This window comes from Heterodontus francisci, chromosome 1 (assembly GCF_036365525.1).
Source record: "Heterodontus francisci isolate sHetFra1 chromosome 1, sHetFra1.hap1, whole genome shotgun sequence".
Lineage (NCBI taxonomy): Eukaryota > Metazoa > Chordata > Chondrichthyes > Heterodontiformes > Heterodontidae > Heterodontus > Heterodontus francisci.
The window spans coordinates 240,940,044-240,963,948 of record NC_090371.1 but is presented as its reverse complement, the minus strand read 5'-3'; the positions used below and the strand labels follow the sequence as shown (position 1 = coordinate 240,963,948).

The 23,905-nt window shown below is 42.7% G+C and overlaps 1 protein-coding gene across 2 annotated transcripts in view; it reads right to left on the bottom strand.

Moving 5' to 3' along the window:
* ccna2 (cyclin A2) overlaps positions 1-23,905 on the bottom strand; it is a 47,544-nt gene that overhangs the window by 14,221 nt on the left and 9,418 nt on the right. For both annotated transcript variants that reach the window (XM_068042322.1, XM_068042311.1), the window contains exons 3-6: positions 20,468-20,580; positions 17,218-17,441; positions 16,063-16,267; positions 14,979-15,092 (exon numbers count right to left, since the gene is read on the bottom strand). In XM_068042322.1, coding sequence (XP_067898423.1) covers positions 14,979-15,092; positions 16,063-16,267; positions 17,218-17,441; positions 20,468-20,580 — 656 coding nt within the window. The remainder of the gene's footprint in view (positions 1-14,978; positions 15,093-16,062; positions 16,268-17,217; positions 17,442-20,467; positions 20,581-23,905) is intronic.

The following is a 23,905-nucleotide window of genomic DNA, read 5'->3' as shown; positions in this document are numbered from 1 at the left end:
TGCATTCCTTCTATTAGTACTCCAAGTCTCTTTGAACATCAGCACTTACCAGTTTCACACCTTTAAGAAATATTCTGTTTTTACGACCAGTCAACACATCACACTTCCCTATATTAGACTCCATTTGCCATCTTGTTGCTCACTCACTTAACCTGTTGATAACTCTGCAGCCTGTGTCCTCCCCGCAGCTTACCTTTCCACCGAGCTTTGCATCAAACTTAGATAAGTTACTGTCTCTTCATCCATGTCATCGGAGGCCCGAGCACTGACCCTTGCAGCACCTCACTACTCACTGCCTGCCAACTTGAAAATGCCCCATTTATGCCCACTCTGCTTCCTGTGTATACCAATCCTCTATCCACTCTAATATATTAGCAAACACCATGAGCCCTTATCTTGTTTATTAATCTTTAATATGGCACCTTGTCGAATGCCTTTTGAAAATCCAGGTATACTAAATCTACTGGTTCCTCTACTAGTTACACCCTCAAAAGACTAATAGATTTCTCAAACAGGATCCCTCTTTAGTAAAACCATGCTGACTTGTTCTAATCATACTGTACTTTTCCAAGTGCATTAAGACTTATTTAATAGTTTCCAGCATTTTCCCAATGACTGATGTTAGGCATTCCCCGTTTTCTCTTTACCTCCTTTCTAGAAAAGCGGTGTAACATTTGCCAACTTCCAATCTGACGGGACCATTCCTGAATTTAAGGAATTTTGGAAAATCATAGCTTGCACATCCATTACCTCTGCAGCTCTTTTAGAACCCTAGGGCGTAGACCATCTGTTTCCAGGAACTTGTCAGATTTTAGTCCTTCAGGTTTCTCCGATACTTTTTCCTTGGCAAATATAAATTTCCTTTATTTCCTCACTTTTTAGCCGCTAGGTTATTGCCTATTTCTGGTATAGAACTGGTGTCTTCTACTGTGAAGGCAGACATGTTTGTTCAATGCCTCTGCCATTTCCTCATTCCCCATGATGATTTCTCCAGTCTCTGCCTCTAAAGGGACCAACGCCTACATTAGCCACTCCATTCCTTTTTTTTTGTGTACTTATAAAAGCTCTTACAATCTGTTTTTATATTGCTGCCCAATTTACTCATTGTATTTTTTCCCTGATCAACTTTTTGGTGGCCCTTTGTTGGTTTCTGACACTCCCAATCCTCAAACTTGCTACTACTTTTTGCAACATTGTAAGCCTCTTCCTTTAGTCTAATAACTCCTTAACTTCCTGAATGAGCCACTGATGGGTTTTTCTTAACGAGTTTGTTTTTGAACAGAATGTACTTTTGTTGAACCCTTTGAATTGTTTCTTTAAATGTTTTCCACTGTTCATTTACCGCCATACCTTTTAGTCTATTCTCATATCTTCGGAATTGGCTTTAAGATTCTTCTTTGTGATTGAAATGCGTCACTTTCAAACTCAACATGAAATTCAATGGTATTATAATCACTATTTCCCAGATCTTTCACTACGACATTGCTAATTAACCCCATTTCATTACACAATACGACATCCAAGATAGCTTTAGCCCTAGTCTACAACGTATTGCTCCAAGAAACTATCACGAAAACATTCTACAAATTCATTTTCCAGACCAGTTACCAATTTGATTGTCCCAGTTTATATGCAGATTAAGCACCCCCCCCCCACCCCAGTTAATACATTACCTTTGTTACAAGCTCCAATAATTTCCCATTTAATGTTATGTCCATTAATATAAAACACAGTTAGGGGGCCTATAAACTACTCCCAGTGTTTTGACTCGTTATCCCTAGTTTCCACCCAATCTGATTCTACTTCATGATCTTCGGAGGCCAGATCCCTTCTTATTAACATCTTTATGTCATCCTTTACTATCAGGGCTACCCCTCCTCCTTTGCCATTCTGTCTGTAATATTTTGTACCCTGGAATATTCATTTCTGAACCTTGATTTCCTTGTAACCAGGTCTCAGTAACAGCAATTAGATCTAGATCATTTAGCTCTACTCATGCCACTAGTTCATCTATCTTATTACAGATGCTTTGTGCATTCAGATAAAGGAACTTCAATTTCATTTTTTTTTTTAAACCTCTATTCCCTACAATGACTTCATTTGCCAATGTACAATTTTTGTTAAACTCTCTGCCCCTTCCTGTTGGCATTACACACATTATCCTGCCCTGATGATCTGACCTCTTTGGATGTCAGAATTTCCCTTTACCGAAACCACCACACACTGGTAGTTTAAAGCCCTGTCCACAGCCCTAGTTATGCAATTGGCCAGGACACTGGTCCTAGCCCAGTTCAAGTGAAGCCTATCCCAACAGAATAGCTCCCTCTTCCCTGAGTACTGATGCCAGTACCCCAAGAATCAAAACCCATTCTTCCCATACCACTCTTTCAGCCACGTGTTTAGTTCTCTCATCTGCTTGACCCTATGCCAATTTGCACATGGCTCAAATAACAATTCAGAGATTACCTTTGATGTTCTGAGTTTTAGCTTGGACCCTAACTCCTCAACTTCTCCAAGCAGATTATTTCTGGTTCTACTTGTGTCATTGGTTCCCATATGGACCACGACAACTGGATCCTCCCCCTCCAGGTTCCTCTCCAGCTGCGAGGAGATACCCTTAACCCTGGCACCGGGCAGGCAACACAGCCGTCAGAGCTGCCAGTCGCAGTTGCAGAAAACAGTATCTATCCTCCTGATTATACAGCATCACTACCACATTCCTCTTCACTCTCCCCCAACTGGGGGGGCATCTTTCATCATGGTGCCATGGTCAGTCCACTCATCCACCTTGCAGTTCTTCTCTTCATCCACACAGGTAGAAAGGACCTCATAGCTGTTGGACAAGGTCAGGGGCTGAAGCTGATCACTACATGCCGATTCCCCCTGGCTGCCTCACTCAGTCACACCCTCCTGTCCCTGACTATTGGCCATTTCTAATGTTCTGCCTACTCTAATGGGTGTGACTGCCTCCTGGAACAAAGTGTCCTGTTAACTCACCCCCTCCCTGATGCTTCGTATCGTCTGCAATTCAGTCTCTAGCTCAGCAATTCTGAGCTGAAGCTGTGCAAGCTGCAGACACTTACTAGACATGGTTGTCCAGGATTACAGTGCATTCCGCAGATTCACAGACACTGCAATTGCAGCACATCACCGGCCCTGCCATCGCTGTACAACCTTATTTTTTTTAATCAGTCAATTAGTTAATAATTGACAGCTGAAGTAATGGAAGGTTGCACTCACCTACCTTGGAGTCAAAGGAAAACAGCTCACCAGCTGCCAGAGACTTAAAAAAAAAAAAGAGCCCCTTTCCCCCTCTGCACCAAATTCCCAATTTCACTCTGGCAATGTCTCCTCACTTGAACTATTGAAAGATTTTCCCCTTGAACTGCATTGACTTACTTTTGCTTAGGCTTCTAGGTCCTAAACTCTGTTGAATGTTGCCTTGATATCAAATGCAGCTACTCACACCTCTCCTCTGGCATTCAGTTCCTACAACCATGTCCAGATGAGATTTACCTCAGGTAATTACAGACCAGTTAGTTTAATGTCAGTTATAGGGAAACATTTAGGAACATAGGAGAAGTAGGCCATTTGGCCCTTTGAGCCTGCTGCACCATTCGATAAGATCCTGGCTGATCTGGTTGTGGTTTCAACTCCACGTTCCCGTCTGCCCCCCATAACCCTCGACTCCCTCATCTACATTAAAAAAAAATCTAGCTAACTCAGCCTTGAATAAATTCAGTGACCCAACCTACACTGTTTTCTGGGGAAGAGAAGTCCCACACACCAACAACCCTCAAAATATTTCTGCTCATCTGTCTTAAAAAGGGACATACATTTTTAAACTGTGTACCCTAGTTCTGGTCTCTCCCACAAGAGGAAACATCATCCCAGTATCAATTTTATCAAGTTCCCTCAGGATCTTATGCTTTAATATCATCTCTCATTCTGCTAAACGCCAATGGGTTAGGCCCAACCTGTTCAAACCTTCTTCACAAGAAAAGTCCTTCATCCCAGGAATTGGTTGAGTGACCCTCTCTGAACTGCCTCTAATGCAATATCCTTTTTCAAATAAAGGAAGCCAAAACTGGACAGTACTCCAGATGTGGTCTCAACAAGGCCCTGTATAGCTGCAGTAAAACTTCCCTTTTATATTTCATTCCCCTTGCAATAAACATCAGCATTCCATTCGCCTTCCTAATCACTTGCTATATCTGCATACTAACTTTGAGATTCATATACCAGGACACCCAGATCCTTCTGTTCCAATGATTTCTGCAAACTTTAAATAATACACTGTTTTTTTATTATTCCTGCCAAAGGAGACAATTTTCCCACATTATACTTGATCTGCCAAATAAAGCAGGAAATTGAAAGCAGTGACTGAAACGGGGCTGGTGGGAGGGAATGGGGTTTGGTTGGGGGCATGGAGCCAGTGATCGTGGCTAATGAGGAATGAGGAAGTCGTTCTGTGGCGACAATCAGTGCACGCACACATTCCTACTGGCAAAATTTGGCACGCACGGATGTCCTCGATTGCTCTGCACATTTTCTGCATTGTCGGGAGTCATTTTGTAAAAATGGCGCTGTTCAATTGGACACAAAACAAATTGAACCCAAGCCCCGTCACCCCTCATGGCCACGATCGCCACCTCCACCCCCCAATGTCCACCAATGGTACTCTGCTCACTCCCATTATTAGATAGAAACACAGAAAATAGGAGGAGTAGGCCATTCGGCCCTTTGAGCCTGCTCCGCCATTCATTATGGTCATGGCTGATCATCCAACTCAGTAACCTTTTCCCCCTTTCCCCCTATATCCTTTGATTCCTTTAGACCCAAGAGATATATCTAACTCCTACTTGAAAACATACAATGTTTTGGCCTCAACTGTTTTCTGTGGTAGCGAATTCCACAGGCTCACCACTCTCTGGGTGAAGAAATTTCTCCTCATCTCGGTCCTGAAAGGTTTACCTTGTATCCTTAGACTACGACCCCTGGTTCTGGACTCCCCCACCATCGGGAACATCCTTCCTGCATCTACCCTGTCAAGTCCTGTTAGAAACCTAGAAAATTCTATGAGATCCCCCCTCACTCTTCTGAACTCCAGCGAATATAATCCTAACCGACTCAATCTCTCCTCATACGTCAGTCCAGCCATCCCAGGAATCAGTCTGGTAAACCTTCGCTGCACTCCCTCTATAGGAAAAACATCCTTCCTCAGATAAGGAGACCAAAACTGCACACAATATTCCAGATGTGGCCTCACCAAGGCCCTGTATAATTGCAGCAAGACATCCCTGCTCCTGTAATCAAATCCTCTCGCTATGAAGGCCAACATACCATTTGCCCTTTTTACCACCTGTTGCACCTGCTTACCTTCAGCGACTTGTGTACAAGAACACCCAGGTCTAGTTGCATATTCCCCTCAGTTTATAGCCTTCCTGTTCTTGCTACCAAAGTGGATAACCTCACATTTATCCACATTATACTGCATCTGCCATGCATTAGTCCACTCATTCAACTTGTCCAAATCACCTTGAAGCCTCTCTGCATCCTCCTCACAACTCACCCTCCCACCCAGTTTTGTCTCATCTGCAAATTTGGAGATATTACATTTAGTTCCCTCATCTAAATCATTAATATATATTGTGAATAGCTAGGGTCCTAGCACCGATCCCTGCGGTACCCCACTAGTCACTGCCTGCCATTCGGAAAAAGACCCATTTATCCCTACTCTGTTTCCTGTCTGCCAAACAATTTTCTATCCAATACTCTACCCCCAATCCCATGCGCTTTAATTTTACACGCTAATCTCTTATGTGGGACTTTGTCGAAAGCCTTCTGAAAGTCCAAATAAACCACATCCACTGGCTCCCCCTCATCAACTCTACTAGTTACATCCTTGAAGAATTCTAGTAGATTTGTCAAGCATGATTTCCCTTTCGTAAATCCATGCTGAATCTGTCAGATTCTACCACTGTTCTCTAAGTGCTCTGCTATAAAATCTTTATAATGGACTCTAGAATTTTCCCCACTACCGACGTCAGGCTGACTGGTCTATAATTCCCTGTTTTCTCTCCACCTCCCTTTTTAAATAGTGGGGTTACATTAGCTATCCTCCAATCTGTAGGAACTGTTCCAGAGTCTATCGAATCTTGGAAGATGACCACCAATGCATCCACTATTTCTAGGGACACTTCCTTAAGTACTCTGGGATGTAGATGATCAGGCCCTGAGGATTTATCGACCTTCAATCCCATCAATTTCCCTCAACACCATTTCTCTACTCATGCTGATTTCCTTCTGCTCCTCCCTCTCACTATAAGCCCTGTGTTCCCCCAACATTTCTGGTATATTATTTGTGTCCTCCTTTGTGAAGACAGAACCAAAGTATGCATTTAGTTGGTCAGCCATTTCTTTGTTCCCCATAATAAATTCCCCTGTTTCTGACTGTAAGGGACCTACATTTGTCTGCACCAATCTTTTTCTCTTCACATACCTATAGAAACTTTGTCAGTTTTTATGTTCCCCGCAAGCTTACTCTCGTACTCTATTTTCCCCTTCTTAATCAATCCCTTGGTCCTCCTTTGCTGAATTCTAAACTGCTTCCAATCCTCAGGTCTGTTTTTTTTTGCTGTCAATTGCCGCTTCTCTTCCCCACTCCCTCCTGCAATAGTCACATTCAGTTTCCCGCTCACTCCCTCACCCAGCTGCTCTTCGCTCCATTCAGCCACTCCCTTCTGAGCTCACTGCTTCCCCATCCACCCCACAAACCCATCACTTCTCCAGATGAGGTAGGGAGCAAGCATCAGGAAGGAACGGGCAGTAGCCGGGAGCTGTAGGAGTGAGCAGGAAAGAGAGGCAGCAACTGAGGGATGGAGTGGGGTACTGTCTGACATCATTACATGGTGATGTCACCACGCACCCATGCCTACTGACAAACATTCGAACGCACTGATGACGTCAACCATCACTCTGCACGACCTGTGTTAGGAGACAGTCCGCTTTTTTGTGCGCGTTGGTGATAGGTTTAATTATATGCCACCTCAAAGTTCTTTTTGCATGCCACAACCGCGCACACACAGTAACTTAGGGGCCAGCTTGGGCACGGAAACTTCAGGTGGCTGCAAAGCTTAGAGAGATCATTGTTCCTGTCCCACTGACCGAGCTGGTGGCAGAGTGGCAAATCGGAGGGAGTGGCCCTGGGAGCCCTCAATGCTGACTCAGACTTAAGTCTCATAGCATCATGTCAACCATGGACAAGAAAACCTCCAGTTACTTACCACCTCCCTCATCTACGAGTCCTGTACTTCAAGTGCTTCCTCCAAGTGGTGTTCAACATGGATAGCAAGGCACAGAATGCATTCTGGGTGGAGGACTTCAATGTCCCTCAGCAGAATGGGTCAGAAGCACCACTACTAACTGACCTGGCAGAGTCCTGAAGGACATAGCTGCCAGACTGTGGGAGGTGGTGAGAATCAACACAAAGGAAAAAAACCTACTTGACCTCAACCTGCCTGTTGCAGGCACAACTGTCTGAGTGTTGATAGGAGTGACCAATGCTCCCTCTTATGCTGCATGGCAACATAAAGATATGCATGTAGACCATGCACAAATTAGCCCCTCGAGTCTTTTTTTTTAAATCACAAAGGAGGCAGCCATTCCGCCTATCTAGTCCATGCTAGCTCTCCAGAGCTATGCAGTCAGTCCCACATTCCAGCACAATCCCAGTAGCCCTGCAAGTCTATTTCCCTCAGGTGGCTATCCAACTTCCTTTTGAAGTCATGTATAGTCTTCACTTCCACCACCCTTTTGGGCAGTGAGTTCCAGGTTATTACTACCCTTTGCATTAAAAAAAAAGTGCTTCCTCATATTCTGCCCTGTATCTTTTGCCCAAAACCTTCAATGCTTCCCCTAGTCCTTGTACCATTAGTTAATGGGAACAGCTTTTCCTTATCTAAGCCCATGATAATCATGTACACGTCTATTAAATCTCCCCTCAATCTCCTTTGTTCAGCAAACAAATCCAGCTTTTCTAATCTAACCTTTTGTAACCAAAATCCTCCATCCCTGGCACAGTTCTGGTAAATCTCTTCTGCACCCTCTCAAGGGCCCTCACATCCTTCCTGAAGCGTGGTGACCAGAACTGGATGCAATACTCAAGTTGGGGACTAACCATAGCTTTATAAAAAGGTTCAGTATAACCTCCCTACTTTTGCACTCAATGCCTCGAATGAATCCCAAGGTTCTATATGCTTGACTAACCACAATCTCAATAGGTCAAAAAAGATTCACGGGAATGGTTCTAACGTTGAAGAATTTCAGTTAAGGAGATAGATTGTAGAAGTTAGGACTGTTTTCCTTGGAGATGAGAAGGCAGAGGGGGGGAATTGATAGAGGTATTCAAAATCATGAGGAGTCTGGACAAAGTAGATAGAGAGAAGGATTGAGAACGAGAGGGCACAGATTTAAAGTATTTGGTAAGGGAAGCAAAAGGTGACTGAGGAAAATCTCACACACAAGTGGTTAAGGGCTGGAATGCGCTACCTAAGAATATAATGGAGGCAGGTTGAATTGAAGCATTCAAAAGGGAATTAGTTATACGAAAAAGGAAAAATGTGCAGGGTTAGGGGGAGAAGGCAGGGGATGAGAACAGAGGGAGAGCCGGTGCTGACACGATGGACCGAATGGCCTCCTTCTGCACTGTAACAATTCTGTGATATGTCCGACCACCTCCAAAAAGATCGATCGATGCACATGCACCCCCAGGTTCCCGTGTCCCCGCACACTGTTTAGAATCATGCCATTAAGTATATATTGCCTCTCCCTATTCCTTCTGCCAAAATGCATCACCTTACTTGTTAGCATTAAATTCCATCTACCACCTCCACTCCACTAGACTATGTCCTGTTGCAGGCAATTTATATCCTCACTGTTTGAAACACCTTCAAGTTTGGGATATATCCAACCTCCAACCTAAAAAGCAACCATTTACGACGACTCGCTGTTTTGTCCCGATAGCAAATGGACACTGACCCTCCTATTCCACGAGCCTGGATTTTTTTGTTAAGCAGCCTTTTGTGGTACCTAATCACTTTCTTAAAATTAATTTAAAAATCTACTGTATTCCCTTCATCAAAAAATTCAATTAGGTTAGTCAAGCATGAGCAGCCTTTTACAAAAAAGTGCCGGCTATCCTTAATTAACTCAAACTTTTAAGTTCGGCCACATTTTGTTTTTTAATTCACAGGGTGTGGGCATCACTGGCAAAAGCCAGCATTTATTGCCCTAGAAGTGGTAGTGGTAAGCTGCCTCAATCTGCTAGTCCTTGTGTTGCAGGTACACCCATAGGTTAGGTAGGAAGATCTAGGATTTTGACCCAGCAACAGTAAGAGGAACAGAAATATATTTCCAAGTCAGACTGGCGGGTAACTTGCAGTTGGTGTTCGCATGCACCTGCTGCCCTGGTCCTTCTAGGTGAACAGAGGTTGCGGGTTCAGAAGGTGCTATCAAAGGAGCCTTGGCGAGTTGCTGCAGAACATCTTTAGATGGTACACTGCCACTGCAGTGCACCAGTGACAGGAGTGCCAATCAAGCAGGTTGTTTTGTCCTGGATAGGGTCAAGCTCAAGTGTTGTTGGAACTGCACTCATCTAGTGTATCCCATCACACTCATGACTTGCGCTTTATAAATGGAGAACAGGCTTTGGGGAGTCAGGTGGTCAGTTATGCACATAGAATTTCTGGCCCATGGCCTGCTCTTGAAGCCACAGTATTTATATAGCTAGTCTAGTTAAGTTGTTGGTCAATGGTACCCCCCCAAAAAAAGATGTTGATAGTGGGGGATTCTGTGATGGTAGTGCTGTTGAAGATGATCTTTGCCTGGCACTTGTGTAGCATGTGTTGCTTGCCACTTAACTGAAGACCGAATGTTGTTCCGGTTTTGCTGCATGCAGGCACTGACTGCTCCATTAACTGAGGCCTTGCAAATGATACTGAATAGTGCAGTCATTAACAGCACAGGAGGACATTCAGCCCATCATATCCATGCCAGCTCTCTGTAGATCAATTCCATTCCCCAGCTCTACCACCATAGCCCTGTAAATTTATTTCCCTCAGTGCTCATCCAATTTCCTTTTGAAATCAATAGTCTCCACTTCCACCAGCCTTGTAGGCAGCAAGTTCCAGGTCATTACCATTCATTGCATAAAAAAGTTCTTCACATTCCTCCTGCATCTCTTACCCAAAACCTTAAATCTGTGCCTCCTTGTTCTTGTACCGTCAGCTAACGAGAACAGCCTCTACCCTATCCAAACTTGTCAGAACCTTGGACACCTCTATCAAATCTCCCTACAATCTCCTTTGCTCCAAGGAGAACAACCACAGCTTCTCCTACCAAACTTTGTAGCTAAGATCCCTCATCCCTGGGACCATTCTGGTAGATCTCATCTGCATCCTCAAGGACCCTCACATCCTTCCTAAAATGTGATGACTAGAATTGGATGCAATACTCTAGTTGGGGCCTAACTAGAGCTTTGTAAAAAGTTCAGCATAACTTCCCGGCTTTTGTACTCAATACCTCTATTTGCGAAGCCCAAGATCCCATATGCTTTGCTAACTAGTCTCTCAATATGCCCTGCCACCTTTAAAGATCTATGTACATGAACCCCCCAGGTCCCTCTGCTCTAGTTCTAAAGAGTGTACAGAGACATTTAGTCTCTGCCTATCCCTTCTGCCAAAATGCAGAACCTGACATTTTTCTGTTAAACTCCATTACCACTTGTCTGCCCATTCTGCTAGCCTATGTCCTATGGCAGATGATTGGTGGTATTCTCACTGTTTACCACACCTCCAATTTTGGTATCATTCGCAAATTTCAAAATTTTACTCTGTATTCTAAGATCCAAGTCATTTATGTACATAAAAAAAAAAAATCAGTGGTCCTAGCACTGAACCTGGAGGCACACTGCTCTCTACCATCTTTCAGTCTGAAAAACAACCAACCATTCACTAAGACTTGTTTTCTATCCTTAAGCCAATTTTATTTTTTAAATCCAAGCCACGAGGATCCTCCTATCCCATGAGCCCCAATTTTGATAACCAGACTTTGTCAAAGACTTTAAAAATCCAGACGCAACATCCAACATACTTTCCCCGATACTTCAAAAAATTCAATTAGTCAAGCACAGTCTGCCTTTTACAAATCCATGTTGGTGCTCCTCAACTCAAACCTCAAGTGCCTATTGATTTTTTCCCCCCAATTTCTTCTAAAATCTTACACACCACTGATGTTAAACTGATCAGCCTGTAGCTATGAGTATTTTGGGAGGACTAACAAGGTAAGGGAATATACAACGGATGGTAGGACCCTAGGAAGTACAGAGGGTCAGAGGGACCTTGGTGTACTTGCCCATAGATCAATGGGCATTGATAGGGCGGCACAGTGGCGCAGTGGTTAGCACCGCAGCCTCACAGCTCCAGGGACCCGCGTTCGATTCCAGGTACTGCCTGTGTGGAGTTTGCAAGTTCTCCCTGTGTCTGCGTGGGTTTTCTCCGGGTGCTCCGGTTTCCTCCCACAAGCCAAAAGACTTGCAGGTTGATAGGTAAAGTGGCCATTATAAATTGTCACTAGTGTAGGTAGGTGGTACGGAAGTGTAGGGACAGGTGGGGATGTTTGGTAGGAATATGGGATTAGTGTAGGATTAGTATAAATGGGTGGTTGATGTTCGGCACAGACTCGGTGGGCCGAAGGGCCTGTTTCAGTGCTGTATCTCTAATCTAATCTAATCTAAAATGAAGGCAGCAGCACAGGTAGACAAGGTGGTTAGGAAGGTGTATGGGATACTTGCCTTTATTAGGCGAGGCATAAAATATAAGAGCAGGGAGGTTATGATGGAGCTGTATAAAAATGCTAGTTAGGCCACAGCTGGAGTACTGTGTACAGTTCTGGGCACCACACTATAGGAAGAATGTGAATGCACTGGAGAGGGTGCAGAGGAGATTCACCAAGATGTTGCCTGGGCTGGAGCATTTCAGCTATGAAGAGATTGAAATGGCTAGGGTTGTTTTCCTTAGAGCAGAGAAGGCTGAGGAGGGACATGATTGAGGCAGACAAACTTATGAGGGGCATTGATAGGTTAGATAGGAAGAGACTTTTTCCCTTAGCAGAAGGATCTATAACCGGGAGGGGGGGGGGCATAGATTTAAGGTAAAGGGCAGGAGGTTTCGACGGGATTTGAGTAAAGATTTTTTTCACCCAGAGGTTGGTGGAATCTGGAACACACTGCCTGAAGGGGTGATAGAGGCTGGAACCCTCAACATTGAAGAAGTATTTCGATGTGCACTTGAAAATGCCATAGCATACAAGGCCAAGTGCTGGAAAATGGGATTAGAATAGATAGGTGCTTGAAGGCCGGCAGACATGATGGGCCTGTTTTTATGCTGTATAACTATGAACATCCTTACACCCTTTCTTGAAAGAGGGCGCCACATTTGCCACACTGATCTCTGGCACCTCCCCCATATCGAGGGAAGATTCAAAGTTATGGAAAGCCCTTCCATTGTCGCTATTTCCTTTAGCAACCTGGGATGCAAGCCATCCGGACCAGGCGACTTATTCATTAAGCATAGCCAGCCTTTCCAATGCAACCTGTGTGAATTTTCACCCCAATTACCCCTTATCTCCACTTCTACCAATATCTCGTCACATCGCCTTCCTTAGTAGACACAGATACAAAGTACTGATGAAGTATTCTAGCCTTGCTATGTGTCTCCAAGCATACAATCACCCTCTTTGTCCCTAATAGGCCACACTCCACCCATCATCAGCAAACATCCATACTTCTGGCCTTATGAAGGAGGAAAGGTCATTGATGGAGCAGCTGAGGATGGTTGGGCCTAGGACGCAACCCTGAGGAGCTCCTGCGGCTGTCAAATGTCAATTATCTTCCTTTGTGCTAGGTATGACTCCAGCCAATGGAAAGATTACCACGGACTTCAATTTTACTAGGACTTTTTGATGCCACACTCAGTCTAATGCTGCCTTGATGTCAAGGGCAGTCACTCTCACTTCATCTCTGGAATTCAGCTTTTTTGTCCATGTTGGAATCAAGGCTGTAATGAGGTCTGGAACCAAGTGGTGCTGGCAGAACCCAAACTGGGCATCGTTGAGCAGGTTATTGGTTAATAAATACTGCTGGATAACACCATCAACAACACCTTCCATCTTGAGAGTACACACATGGGGTGGTAATTGGTCAGATAGGATGCGTCTTGCTTTTTGTGGACAGGACATACCTGGGCAATTTTCCACACTGCCTGGTAGATGACAGTACTATAGCTGTACTGGAATAGCTTGGCTAGGATCACAGCCTGTTCTGAAGCACAAGTATTCAGCACTGCAACGAGGATATTCTTGGGGTTCATATCCTTTGCTGTACCTAGTGAGCTCAATTGTTTGATATTATGTAAAGTGAATTGAATTTGGCTGGAGACGGACATCTGTGATGGCGAGGGCCTCAGGAGACAGCCATGAAAAATGTGGAATATTGTCCAGATGCGTGCTCACAAAAGGCAGGACAAATCCAATCTGGCCAATTACAATCCAGGTCTATTCTCAATCAGCCAAGTGACAGCAAGTATCTTCGACAGTGCTATCAAGTAGCATTTAACATGCTAACTGATGCTCAGTTTGGGTTCTTACAAAACCACTCTGCTCCAGACATCATTACAGGCTTGGTCCAAGCATAGACAAGAGAACTGAATTCCAGAGGCAAGGAGAGTGACCACCCTTGACAAACTGTGGCACCAAGGAGCTCTGGCAAAAATCTGAGTTAATGCAGATCAGGAGGAAACTCTCCACTGGCTGGAATCATACCTAGCAAAAAAAAACAATGGTTGTGGTTGTTGAAGGCCAATCATCCCAGCCCCAAGACACCACTATAGGAGTTCCTCAGGGCAGTGTCTCAAGTGCAGCCATCTTCAACTGCTTCAATGAAATTCCCTCCATACAAGATCAAAAGAGATGATGTTCACAGCATTCAGTTCTATTCACAACTCTTCAGATAATGAGGTCAGTACCTGCATGCAACAAGTCCTGAGTAACAGACTGATCTTTGGCAAGTAACATTCTTGCCACCCAAGTGCCAAGCAATGAGCATCTCCAGAACATCTAACCATCTCCCCATGGCATTCAGGGGCATTACCATCACAGAATCCCTCACTTTTATTTATATGGACCCCTTAAATGCAACAAATGCCCCAAGGAGCATTATGAACATAATTTGGCACCAAGCCACAGAGAAGTATTAGAGCAGATGACCAAACATTTGGTCAGAGCTCGGGTTTAAAGGAGCATCTCAAAAAAGGAAGAGAGAAGGGTAAAAAGAGTTTTTAAAAAAAAAAGGACAATCCAGAGCTTAAGGTGCTTGAAGCTAAAGAAACAACTGCCAATGGTGCAGCAACTGAAACCAGGATGCTCAAGAGTCCAGAATTAGAAGACCGCAGATATGAGTGTGATAGGGTTGGAAGACATAACAGAAATATGGTGAAGTATGACCATAAAGGAATTTTAAATAATGGATGAGAATTTTAAAAAGGCATCCCTTAAACAGAAGTCAGTGTGGATCAGCAAATACAGGGGTTATGGGACTTGGTGCCAGTAAGAACATGGCAGAGTTTTGCACAAACTCAAGTTTATAGAAAGTAGAACCTGGGGGGCCAGCCAGGAGTGCACTGGAACAGTTAGATCTAGGAGATAACAAAGCTGTGGATGAAGGTTTTGAAAGCAGATCAATATGGTAGGCAAGAGGATTGGGAAATCAAGAGAAAATTTAACAGAACAAACCACCAAAAACATCAAATATAAGGATTAAAGGGCCTAAATAGCAAATCCTAAGAGATCTTTTGTAGTTAACCACAATTGGTATAATTCTGTACAAAGGCATTGAGATTTTGAAATAGCCACTCATAACTCACCCAGCTAGTTTGTGATATTGTATAGTTGGCCAAACAAAAGGCAGATGCAGCAAGGACAGAAGGCAGATATTTCAGGAATGGTTCAGAATCAATCAAGCTGAGTTCTGCCAGGTACTGCCAAGGGGATAAGAAAAAAGATATTCTGGTTAAAAAAGAGGCGGCGACCACATACAGCTTCTTGAGCCTACTCCAGCATTCATCATGGTTAAACTTCAACATCAACTCCTCTTTCCCACCAGATTCCCAAATCTCTTCCCACTTTCCCTGCCCGATTCCTTAAGAGATGGGGAGGCGGTGGCATACTGGTATTGTCACTGGACTAGTAACCCAGAGACCCAGGTATTGCTCTGGGGACATGGGTTCGAATCCCACCACAGCAGAAGGTGGTATTTGAATTCAATTAATAAATCTGGAATTTAAAGCTAGTCTAATGATGAAACCATTAAAATAAAAGCAAAAAAAACTGTGGATGCTGGAAATCTGAAATAAAAACAAGAAATGCTGGAACCACTCAGCAGGTCTGGCAGCATCTGTGGAAAGAGAAGCAGAGTTAACGTTTTGGGTCAGTGACCCTTGAAACCATTGTTGATTGTTGTAAAAACCCATCTGGTTGATTAATGTCTTTTAGGGAAGGAAATCTGCTGTCCTTACCTGGTCTGGCCTACATGTGACTCCAGATCCACAGCAATGTGGTTGACTCATGCCCTCAAAATGGCCTAGCAAGCCACGCAGTTCAAGGGCAATTAGGGATGGGCAATAAATGCTGGCCTGGCCTGCGACGTCCACATCCCATGAAAGAATTTTTTTTTAATTCCCAAAAATCTATTTGAATGTACTGAACGACTGAGCAACAGCCTTCCGGGGTAGAGAATGTCAAATATCCACAACTTGAGTGAAGAAATATGTCCTCCCCAGCCTTTCAGCAGCTTATTCAGTGACCCACTATTAGTAAAATTCAAAAGTAATACAAAGGTGTCCTTCAAAACCTGACAGTTTACTTCTTTTTAAAAAGAATCTGGTTTGGTGTAACCTGGAGACAACACAAGAGGCAGGTCACATACAATAGAACCTAAATAATACTCACCATAGATAGGCTCTCAACTTTACTGCTGACTCTCTCACGCCCAATATATTGATTAAGGAATTGGTTTATTGTTGGCGCTGCCAAGTCAAATGACAAAACTTTAAGGATAAGATGTTCCATCCGTAGAACCTGCTTCTTTGTGTAGGTATCATCAGTTATGTATACAAATTCAGCAACCTCAGGTGGATATATTTCCTCAAATTTTCTACAGGAAATAAAGTCTGTAAGCATGCTTCTCAAAATATTAATATTTACAGTATACTCATTTAATCAAGCTGAATAGCTTGCCCAAAGAAAATTGGCAATTAGTCAACTAGTAACTCTAGTACAACAGTAATTCTTTTCCCCCACCCAAAAGACTTTGGATAGCAGGAGACAAACACAAATTAGAATGTTACTGAGCTCAGAAATCATACAGCATAGAAGGCCATTCAGCCCATCATGCCTGTGCCAACTCTTTGAAAGAGCTGTCCAATTTAGTCCCATACCCTAGCTTTGTTTCCTCTGAAAAATGTTCAAGTAATGTCCAATTACCTTTTGAAGTTTCTATGAAATCAGATTCCACCAACCTTTTAGGTAGTGCTATCTAGATCTTAGCAACTCATCCTGTTCTTTAAATCATTTCCCTTGCTCCTGAAACTCTGCTTCTAGGACCTCAATCCTTTTCCTACTAATGTCACTATCTCCAACATAGATCACAACTTCTGGTTGCTCCCGTTACTCTTGCAGAATGAGCTACACCCATTCAGTGATATTGCTTAGGAAACGCCCAAGTTCAACACCAAATCTGTGCTAATTTGGTACTAACATTAGCTTCTACTTGCTCATTAAGTTGCATGCAACAATTTGCAAATATGAGCAGGTCAATTTATGCTTAGTCAACAAGGCAACAGCACTAAACACCTCTTCCAAATCTAGGGTCCTAAATTCAAAAATGGATAAACAAGCCAACTGGAAATTTAAACAAAAAATTGTAGAACTGTCTTGGCTTTGAGGGCCAGATAGCCACAGTTCAGGTGCTGCAAATATCCCACAATTGGGTAAGTATGAGATGAAAAGCTGGAGTCTAAGATGACCTCACCAAATTGAAAGCATTTGAACAGGAACTTATCTAGAATTTTAGGGAATTAAACCATCAGTGAGGTTCATACTTACGATGCTAACAGCATGGCAGCAGTTCCTACAAGCTGAAGTTTTCCTCGGAGGACTGACATGGATGACAAGAATCTGTCAATGTAGTTTACAGCAAGATACAGTGTTTCATTCTGCAATTTGTATTCTTCACCAACTTCCACCAGCCAATCAACAAGGATAGCCCTCATACTGTTGGTTATATCAGGCTGTTTCTTCATGTACCCTGATTTGGGTCTGCACTTCAGCTAATTGATGAGAAAAAAATGCAACTCATCAGTTTCCCAGAAATCTTATCTCTCCATGAAGAATATTCCTCCTTAGGTACAGTAAATTAGCCAAAGAAATGTGTATAATAAATGCTGGTAGACCTAGTTACAAATCAACCAATTGTCAACTCAGCATTCCATTCACACAATTATGAACAGTTACTGCAATCCACACGGTCATATCGCTCAGTGTATAATTCTGTAAGATCTGTTACTTTTGCCTGGTATCGTCTTTGGGTATAGTATAGTTATTTTACTAGACTAGCAATCTAAAGGCCTGGACTAATGAGACACAAATTCAAATCCCACCCAGCAGCTACAGCATTTAAAATTTATCATGGAATGGTTACAGCACAGGAGGAGGCCATTTGGCCTATCATGTTCATGCCCACTCTCTGCGAGCACTCAGCTGGTCCTACTCCCCCGTCCTTCCCCATAGTCCTGCATTTGTTTTCAGGTGCTTATCCAATTCCCTTTTGAAAGCCACAATTGAATCTGCCTCCATTACACTCAGTGCATTCCAGATCCTACCTGGTTGCGGCATAAAAAAATTTCATCGCACCTTTGATTCATTTACCATTCATAGGTGTCCTCTGGTTCTCAACACTTCCGTCAATGGGAACAGTTTCTCTCCATCTACTCTGTCTAGACCCCTCACGGCACACCTCTACCAAGTGACCTTGCAATCTTCTCTTCTCCAAGGAGAACAACCCCAGCTTCTCCAATCTATTCACATAACTAAAGTCCCTCATCCCTGGAACCATTTTCATAAATCTTTTTTGCACCCTCAATTAACCCTTCACATCCATCCTAGGGAGGTGCCTAGAATTGAACACAATACTCCAGTTGAGGCCAAACCAGTGTTTCATAAAGGTTCACCATAACATTCTTGCTTTTGAACGCTATACTTCTACTTATAAAGCCCTGGATCCAATATGCCTTTTTAAAATCAATCCATCAAGCCACCTTCAATGATTTATGCACATATATTCCCAAACATGTTTATATTGCCTCTCTTCACTCTTCCTACTGAAATGTACCACTTCGCACTTCTCTGCATTAAATTTCAACTACCAGGCACCTGCCCATTCCACTAACCTGCCTATGTCCTCCTGAAGTCCATCAATATCCTCCTCACTGTGCACAGTACATCCAAGTTTTACATAATCTGCAATTTTGGAAATTGTGTCCTATACACACAGGTCTAGATCATTAATGGACCAAGGAAAGCAGTGGTCCTAGTACCAACCCTTGTAATTACACTGTAATCCTTCTTGCAGGCCAAAATAAAAGCTACTGTTCACCACTACTCTCATGTCACTCAGTCAACTTCATATCCATGCTGCAGTTATTGCTTTTGTTCCATGGGCTTCAATTTTGCTGGCAAGCCTATTATGTTGCATTTTATCAAGTGACTTTTGGAAGTCCATATACACCACATCAACTGCATTATGCTCATCAACCCTCTTACCTCATCAAGAAGCTAAATTGTTAAACACAATTTGACTTTAACAAATCAGTGCTGGCTTTCCTGAACTAATCCACATTTGTCCAAGTGACTGTTAATTTTGTGCTGGGAAAGCTTTTAGAAATTTTATCCAAGCAAGGTTAAACTGATTGGTCTGTAGTTGCCAGACTTATTCTTATACTCTTCTTTAATCAAGGGTGTAACATTTGCAATTCTCCAGTCCTCCAGCACCATTCCTGTATCTAAGGAGGACTGGAAGATTACGACTAGCTCCTCCAATTTCCTCCCTTACTTCCCTCAGTATCCTCAGATGTGTCCTATCCTGTCCTAATGACTTAAGTAAAGCCAGCTTAATACCTTGTCTATCAATTTTCAGCCCATCTAGCATTTATTGCCCACCCTGAATTGGCTCAATTACCTTCTATTTCACTATGATTTTGGCAGCACCATTTTCTTTGGTAAAGACAGTTGCAAAATGCTTATTTAGTAAACTTAGCCACGTCCTCTATTTCCATGCATAGACCCTTTTCGGTTCCTAGTTAGCCCCACCCCTCCTCTTACTACCCTTTGTTTACATGCCTATAGAGGATTCCCTTTTAGTTTAACTGCCAGTCTCTTGTCATACTCTTTGCCTCACTTTTTTTCCATACTTTCTATACACAGCCTGGTTCTCATTTGTATTATCGACCTGATATTAACTGAATAAATAAATAAAAAAGTTAAAGGAATTTAAAAAAAGCAGTAATGGTAGCCATGAAACTTCCAGACTGTCAGAAAAAAACATTTTGTTCACTAATGTCTTACAGGGGGAAAAAAAAAGTCCTGCTGTCCTTAGCTAGTCTGGCCTGTGAGACTCCACATTCACAGCAATGTGGTTGACTCAAATGCCCTTTGACATAGCTAGCAAGTCATTCACCTGCTCAAGAACCAATTCAGGATGGACAATAAATGCTGGCCTTGCCAGTGACACCCACATTCCGGTGAATGAATTATTAAAAAGCAGTGATTCAACCATCAATAACTTTGTGTGGAACAAGCAAACCTACACATTTTACCCATTGCACAAAAGAAAAATGAATATTTTAATCATATCAATGCATGCATAGTTTTCTTTGATGGTAAAGTGTGGGGGAAAAGAAAATTGTACAATTAGGGTCAGATTCAATCACTGTTTTATGAATTAGCAGATCTCAACCAAGGGCAGTTGTCAGAGCCTCACAGCATTGGCTCAATATACCCAGGCTAAAGGAGATAATCCAGGGCTTCAATTGTTAGAAGGCACATTGAAGACTTGGCTGGAATCCCTCACAGTTGAGCAACCTACCAATATGGTTAAGGCTTGCATGAGTCTCATTTGGGTAAAGTACTTAAGAGTTGCCAACACAAGTCCATCACCTCAGAAGGAAGGAAATAAACTTCATGCTTATACAATGAGAGTTAATACATCTGCAGATATAATGTGGGTTTAAAACATCCACTGAAAAACTAAGGATAGATAGATATGCTTGAAATGAACAGTCTGCTCAAGATTATTTACCTCCATTTCTCTTAGGTATTTATGAATATCATCTGCATATTCAGGTAATGCATTAGCATTTACTTGCTTTTCTTCATTTGAAGATATCGACATGTCCAGCACCATCGGGGAATCTTTTTTATATATAAAAAAAAGAGAAAGCGGATTATGTAGCTGCTCGAAGCAATGTTACTTCCACAACAGTGCTGTGAATCAACATGATCAGTGTCCATCTTGCTTATAAATATCAATCTGCTTTCACACATTTTGTGCAGACCTTAAGTAGTTAGAAGCTTCTTCAGCCAGGCATTCACTCCATATGCTTTTATAAAGCACCTTTGGCACCAAATCAAAAGAATAATGAAGTGTAAGTGAAATTTAGGAAGAAAATCTCAGGATACCAACATTCACTTTGCATCAACAGTGGTAATGCCACATTCATTTTAAGGCCTGCGTTGTATACCATTCCTTTAAATAACATTACTCTTCAGTCAGCTGTTCGGTTGAAATTGGCCAAATTGGACTAAGGCTGCATTTTTGTATCTGATATCCAAAACTTGCTCTACAGGGATGAGAGTAGCGCAACTGTGAATTGCTGCTAGTACAGGGTGTATTGCACTACCAGTACAATTGGAAGCCAGTGTCACTAGCACAAAGACAATTTGCCCCATTCTGCCCTTGCAATCACCAGGTAACCACAAATTAGGAACAAAAAAAAAGTTAAAAAGGCAGACCTAGAAATTACATGGTTCGATTCAGCTGCAGAAGTAACCCAAGTGAACAAAATAAAAATTTGCTTATGGTCTAAGATGGTACCCATAGTTTTCAGGTCACTGCAAAGTCACCGGAGTTCAGCAATATTTAGAGCATTGGGCACCCTATTCAGTCAAACAAAATCCAGAGCAACCACTACTTATTGCTATTAGGTGCATCACTTTTCACAACAGGAAATAAGCTGTCCAATGTGGATGATCCAGTAGCCTGATTTATTTTAAGTGTTCCCCACATAACATTGGAGAGCTTAAGGCTGAATCAGTTCACAAAAAAGGAAATTTGTTGCAGGGGGAAATAAAAAGATGCAAAAGGAAGTAAATGACTACCTTGAGTCAGCACACGTGATCACTACAATTTCCCCTGGATTCAACAGTGCCGGAAGTACCAGAGAGTTTAAAAAGACAGCAAGCTGCAGTCATAAAATGTCATTGGTACTTTTGAACAAGGCAGTCTCAATACTATGGGAAGGGTGGAAATCGATTAGAACTTAAATAGAAAAAAGCGGCAATCTTGGAAAGAAAAGGTGGCTCTCAGCACCTCTCTACTGTCACAACATCAAATTGCTTTTCTGACATCCCAATATTAGATATGCTGAAATTTCCTCCAACTGAATATTGGAAAGACTAAAAACCTAGCTACAGACTCCATCCCTTGCGTTGACAACTGTCTGCGACTGCCAGTACCACACACCTACACTATCACCAAGGCCACCCATTTCCACCTCCATATCATCTAATTCTGCCCCTGCCTCAGCTGACTGTTCCAACACACTCCTGACCAGCCTCCCATATTCTATCTTCTGTGAACTTGAGGTAATCCAAACCTCTGCTGCCCATGTCTTAGCTCGTGCCAAGTCCCATTCACCCATCACTCCTGTGCTTGCTGACCTTTATTGGCTCCCATTTAAGCCACACCTCTTTTTAAATTCTCATCCTTGCTTTCAAATCCCTCCAGGACCTCACCCCTCCCCATGTCGAATCTCCTCCAGCCCCACAACGCTCGCAAGGTATCTGTGCTCCTATAATTCTAGCCTCTTGAGCATCCCTGATTTTAACTGCTCCATCATTGGAGGTGAGCCTTCAGCTTGCAAGTACCCAAGCTCTGAAATTCCCTCCATCTTTCTTTCCTTCTTTAAGACACTCCTTAAAACCTCTTGGCTCAAAATTTTGGCCATCTGCCTTAATATTAGACTTATGTGGCTTGGTGTAAAATTTTACTTTATAACTCCTGTGAAGAGGCTTGGGACATTTTATTATGTTAAAGGCCTGATATAAATACATTGTTTTTAGGTTTGTGCTAGGGTAACAAAATAACAGGAGAGGGTGACCCTAAAAATAAACTTCAAGGAACACTACTAAAGTAGGCTCAGGCGATTAGAATTGGCAAAATAATGGAAGCAATAAAACACATTAAGATTATACAAAACTATTAAACAGTCTCAAATTTCTGGTATCCCAACTGAACTCTAAATTCCTGTTGTAGCACACTTAGACTTCCAGAAAGATTTGTAAGAAAGCCTTTAACTCTGTCTACTTTAAGTTTGAGGCACAATCTCGAAAAGAAGAAAATTGGCTTAAGGAAGAAACTTGACTTAGCGATTAAACATCTAGGGAAGACAAAGTTGCAAAATATAAAGTAGTGGCCCAAGGAATGCTGCTGTGGTACCTACAGTTTTTAAATGTAGAAAAAACCTGGATTCAGATATCTCAATATAAATTGATAGTGATACTGAACTAGAAAAGCAGTCAATTCTGACGAAGCATCCAAGGGCATACAAAAATTAAACAATCTGTAAATATAGAACCATAGAAAAATAGGAGTAAGCCATTCGGGCCTTCGAGCCTGCGCCACCATTCAATACGATCATGACTGATTATCCAAACTCAGTACCCTGTTCCCGCTTTCTCCCCGTATCCCTCAATACCTTTAGCCCTATTAACTATATCTAACTCTTTCTTGAATATATTTAATAATTTGGCCTCAACTGCTTTCTGTGGTAGAGAATTCCACAGGTTCACCACTCTCTGGGTGAAGAAATCTCTCCTCATCTCAGTCCTAAATGGCTCACCCCGTATCCTTTGGCTGTGACCCCTGGTCTTGGACTCTCCCACAATCGGAACATCCTTCCTGCTTCTAGTCTGTCCAGTCCTGTTAGAATTTTGTAGGTTTCTATGAGATCCCCTCACATTCTTCTAAACTCTAGCGAATACAAGCCTAATCGATCCAAACTCTCTTCATACGTCAGTCCTGCCATCCCAGGAATCAGTCTGGTGAACCTTCACTGCACTCCTTCCATAGCAAGAACATCCTGCCTTAGATATGGAGACCAAAACTGCACACCATACTCCAGATGTGGTCTCGCCAAGGCCTTGCATAATTGCAGCAAGACATCTTTGCTCCTGTACTCGAATCCTCTCGCTATGAAGGCCAGCATACCATTTGCTTTCTTAACTGCCTGCTGCACCTACATGCTTACTTTCAGCGACTGGTGCACAAGGATACCCAGGTCTTGCTGCACCTCCCAATCTATCATCGTTCAGATAATCTGCCTTTCTGTTTTTGCCACCAAAGTGGATAACCTCATTTATCCACATTATACTGCATCTGCCATGTATTTTCCCACTCAAATCAACCTGTCCAAATCACACTGGAGCTTCTCTGCATCCTCCTCACAGCTCACACTCC